This window comes from Melanaphis sacchari, unplaced genomic scaffold, assembly GCF_002803265.2.
Source record: "Melanaphis sacchari strain LSU unplaced genomic scaffold, SCAv2.0 Contig277_pilon_pilon, whole genome shotgun sequence".
NCBI lineage: Eukaryota > Metazoa > Arthropoda > Insecta > Hemiptera > Aphididae > Melanaphis > Melanaphis sacchari.
In genome coordinates this window covers 10723-14732 of record NW_020271149.1, presented here as the reverse complement: position 1 = coordinate 14732, position 4010 = coordinate 10723, and the positions used below count along the sequence as shown (strand labels likewise).

The 4010-nt window shown below is 39.7% G+C and overlaps 1 protein-coding gene across 1 annotated transcript; it reads right to left on the bottom strand.

Annotated features, from left to right (window-relative positions):
* Positions 1-1834: 1834 nt before the first annotated feature.
* LOC112595391 lies at positions 1835-3743 on the bottom strand. The gene is made up of 2 exons (XM_025340555.1): positions 3681-3743; positions 1835-2989 (listed from the first exon to the last, which is right to left on the bottom strand). The coding sequence occupies exons 1-2, from the start codon at positions 3741-3743 to the stop codon at positions 1835-1837; spliced, it is 1218 nt and encodes a 405-aa protein (XP_025196340.1).
* Between the last annotated feature and the right edge of the window lie 267 nt (positions 3744-4010).

Genomic DNA, 4010 nt, shown 5'->3' with positions numbered 1-4010 from the left:
CAAATAAAAGTAGGTAACTAAAAACTAAGAATTTGGTAACTGTTGAGTTAAGTTGTGTCATAGTCAAATATCTAGATTTTCTAGCCATTCAATCGCGTTTTCTCCACCTTCATGTATGCCTCTCAATCCCCCATCAAATTTTGTTAAAGGACAGGTCTCGACTATATGCCTCGTTGTTTGGATATCTCCACAACCACAAAGAGGTGACTCACTCATGCCCCATTTGTGGAGTAAGTGATTGCATCTACCATTAGCAGTTCTTATTCTGTTCGTTGCAGTCCATAATGCGCGAGGAAAGTCAAATCCTGGAAGTTTCTGGGTCGAGTCTACAACCAGCTCTGCGTTTATCACTTCGGCGTCCTTCCAGCGGCTTTTCCATTGGACCTCTGTGGTCACTTCTGTTCCAAGTTCGATCCAGACTGGGCTTCTAGACTTAAGTCTTTTTACTGGATGTTGATAAATGTCCTCGTATACCGGGAGGTTTGGGTTTTGTTTTATTTTATTTAACAAGGAATGGGTTGCTGCTTTTCTTCTCAGGTCAGGAGGAGCAATGTGTGCCAGGACAGGGAGCCATTGTATTTGAGTACTTTTTACTGTTCCTGAGATAATTCTCATGGTATGATTTAACTGCGTATCGATTTTTTTACTGTGAGCGCTTCTTGTCCAAGCCGGCGCACAGTACTCTGCTGCACTATACACCAGTGCCATGGCTGAGGCATGTAAAGTATTTGCTTTACAGCCCCAGGTTGTACCAGCTAGTTTTGAGATTATGTTGTTCCGTGTTTTTAACTTGTCTTTCAATTCCATCATCTTTCCTTCTAGATGAGGTTTGAACGTAAGAGCTCTGTCCAACTTTACTCCTAGGTATCTGGGGGAGTCTTCATTTGGAATAAATTCTCCATTCACATTTATCTTGATTTTGTAATTTGCTTCGCGGTTATTTAAGTGAAAGGCGATCGCGGCTGACTTACTTGCATTCAGAATGAAATGCCAGGTTTTTAAATATTTTTGAATTATTGCGAGATCTTTGCCAAGATTATTCTCTATTTCTTCGAATGTTTTTCCCTGCTTTACAATACCGATGTCATCTGCGTAAATTAATTTTCTAGAATTTGTCTTTACGATGTCTGCCGTATAAACGTTGAAAAGAACTGGGGATAGTATTGAGCTTTGTGGCATACCATTTTGGAGAACTTTCTTTTTACTTATTTCGCCGTCAAGGTGAACCTTGAAGCTTCTATCCGATAATAGTCTCTCAAACAATCTGAGCAGTGTCTTGCAATTTATAACTTTTGCTAATTTAAAAAGTAGACCATTTTTCCAGACGGAGTCATATGCTGAAGATAGGTCCAGGAAGACCGCTCCTGACTTCAGTTTTTGTTGGAATCCGTTTTCCATATGAGTGGTAATTGCCAGAACTTGCTAACTACAGCTTCTTCCTCTCAGAAAGCCGGCTTGTTCCTTCGGCATTATACTTTCAAGTTTGTTTATGATTCTGTTTAAGACTAATCTCTCGAAAACTTTGTAGACCACTGAGAGCAGAGATATAGGTCTGTAGTTCTTGGGGTTATCTCCAGCTTTATTTGGCTTGAGGATAGCGATGACCTTAGATTTATGCCATTCGTTAGGGATTTTGCAAGTGTTTAATACTGAAGTGGAAAGTTTTGCTAACCAAGTTCTACCTTTGGGGCCAAGATTTTTGATGAATTCTGGCAAAACGCCGTCCTCTCCGGCCGCTTTTCTGTTCTTGATATTCTTTAAAGCTAAGTCAATCTCATCCAGCATGACGTCCCTTGACATTTCAGATTTTTCCTCGGCTTTATCAAATTCTTCTTTATAGAGTTTTTTGATCTTGATTTTTTTCTTTTTTTGACGGTTTTATGTTAGAGACTTTAAAGAGGGCGCTCGAGACAGCGTTGGCTCTGACACAGTTTTCTTTATGCGCTGGTTGAGCGGCACCTAGTTTCCTTAGTAGTGCCCAGCTTTCTCTACTTGAATGGGCGAAGTCTAAATCTTGCATTGCTGTGTGCCATCTCTTTCTACGTTCTTCATCGAGTAATCTCACAAGACGATTTGCTGAAACTTCGCTTCCATCTACTTCGTATTCTTTTAGGAGGTCTTCGCATTCTTTATTCCAACACGGAATATAATTTTTCCTGTGGCTTCTAGGTATGGATTTACACGCGGCTGATTTAATTAATTTCACGAATCGGTAATAATTTTCAGGAAGAGGTTCAATACGGTTTATATTGTCCTCAATATATTTTGAATAGGCACTCCAGTTTGTCTTCCGTATATTCCATCTCTGTAATTCTGGGTTGTTTACTCTGGGAAGATTAATCCCAACATCTATGGCTACCGTTTTGTGTTGGCTTTTGGGAAATTGTTTCCCTATTCTACGATTTACACTAAGAGGCAGTCCTGTTGGGCCCATTGAGACGAAACATAGGTCCGGAGAGGTAGAAGTACTCCATCTTCCTGATATAAAGGTTCCTCCTTGTTTAGCATCGAATTTGAGGTACATATGGTTTATAGATTCCCAGTTTGAGAGTTTCTCACCGTTTTCATCAGTATGACTGTAACCCCAATCCGTACTGTGCGAGTTAAAGTCGCCTATAAAAATTGATGGATGGTAACTTACTGGAAGAACCTGAGTTGTCCAACTTTCGGACGGAGGCTTGTATACGTTAAATACTGAGAGGTCACCTATTTGTATTCCAATTGAATGCTCGTTTCCTTCTACACATTTGACGAGTCTAGGGGGCCATTTATGGTTTACGTACGTGGCTATACCATGTTTGGGATGTCCTGAGAAATTTATCAGTTGAAAACCGTTAACTTTCAATCGGTTCGTTTTATCATCTGGAACATGAGTTTCTTGAAGCGCGATAATGTCTGCATCTTTGAAGGTTTGAGCTATAATCTCCGCTTTGGCTCTTGACAATCCTTCAACATTTAGTTGTATGATTCTGATGTTATTTTTTGACTCCTTGTCTCCAAATTCGTTGTAATTAGTTGTGAGAGTATTATTTGATGTTTTTTGGTTTTTTAAGTGTTTTAAATTTTTTTGTGTTTTTTTATGTTTATATGAAATTTTTTTTGGGGGGTAGCCCTGAAAAGGGCTGTTTTTGCCGATAAGGCCAGGAAGCCCGAGAGCGTTTGGCCGCCGGTTTGATGTCGTTTTGTTTCGTGCTATCATCGTATATGTTCGCAGGTATTGCTTTAGAGACGTATACTTTGAATTGACAGTAGCACTACTCACAGGGAGGACCACGAGAAGGTACGACATCCCCCTCACCAAATATCAGATGAAAATTCAAATGAAGTCGAAATGCTATCCCAAGGAATCTCAAACGTTCAACCCAAAATACCACCTATATACATAAAAGACGATATCGATTTCTTCGATTTCTGCAAAAAAATTAAACCGTTCACTGACCCCGACGGGTTTACCACTAAGAGCTCATCATCCGGTTTAAAATTAATGACGTACTCAATTAACGCATATAGACAAATAATCAAATTTCTCGAAATTAATAATATGAACTTCCACACCTACCAAACGAACGAAGAAAAAGCTTTCTGAGTAGTAATCCGCCACCTCCAATCATACCACACCAACAGACTTCATCAAAGAAGAGCTTCATTCTCTCGGTTTCATCACTCGTTCAATTACTAACTGTCTTCAATACAAAACCAAAACCCACTTCCATTATTTTTTCAAGACCTGGAACCTTCTCCATCACACCATAACATTTACAAAGTCGATTCAATTTGCTATACCAAAATCAAAATCGAAGCACCTCATCCAAAAAAAAACCCAGTTAAATGTCTAAGATGCCAAAATTATGGACATACCAGAACTTATTGCCATCACACACCCCGATGTGTAAAATGTGGTGATATCCACCTCTCTTCCGAATGTCAAAAGGACTCAAATACTCCAGCAACATGTGCCCTCTGCTCTGGGGATCACCCAGCATCATACAAAGGCTGTCCCAAATTCAAAC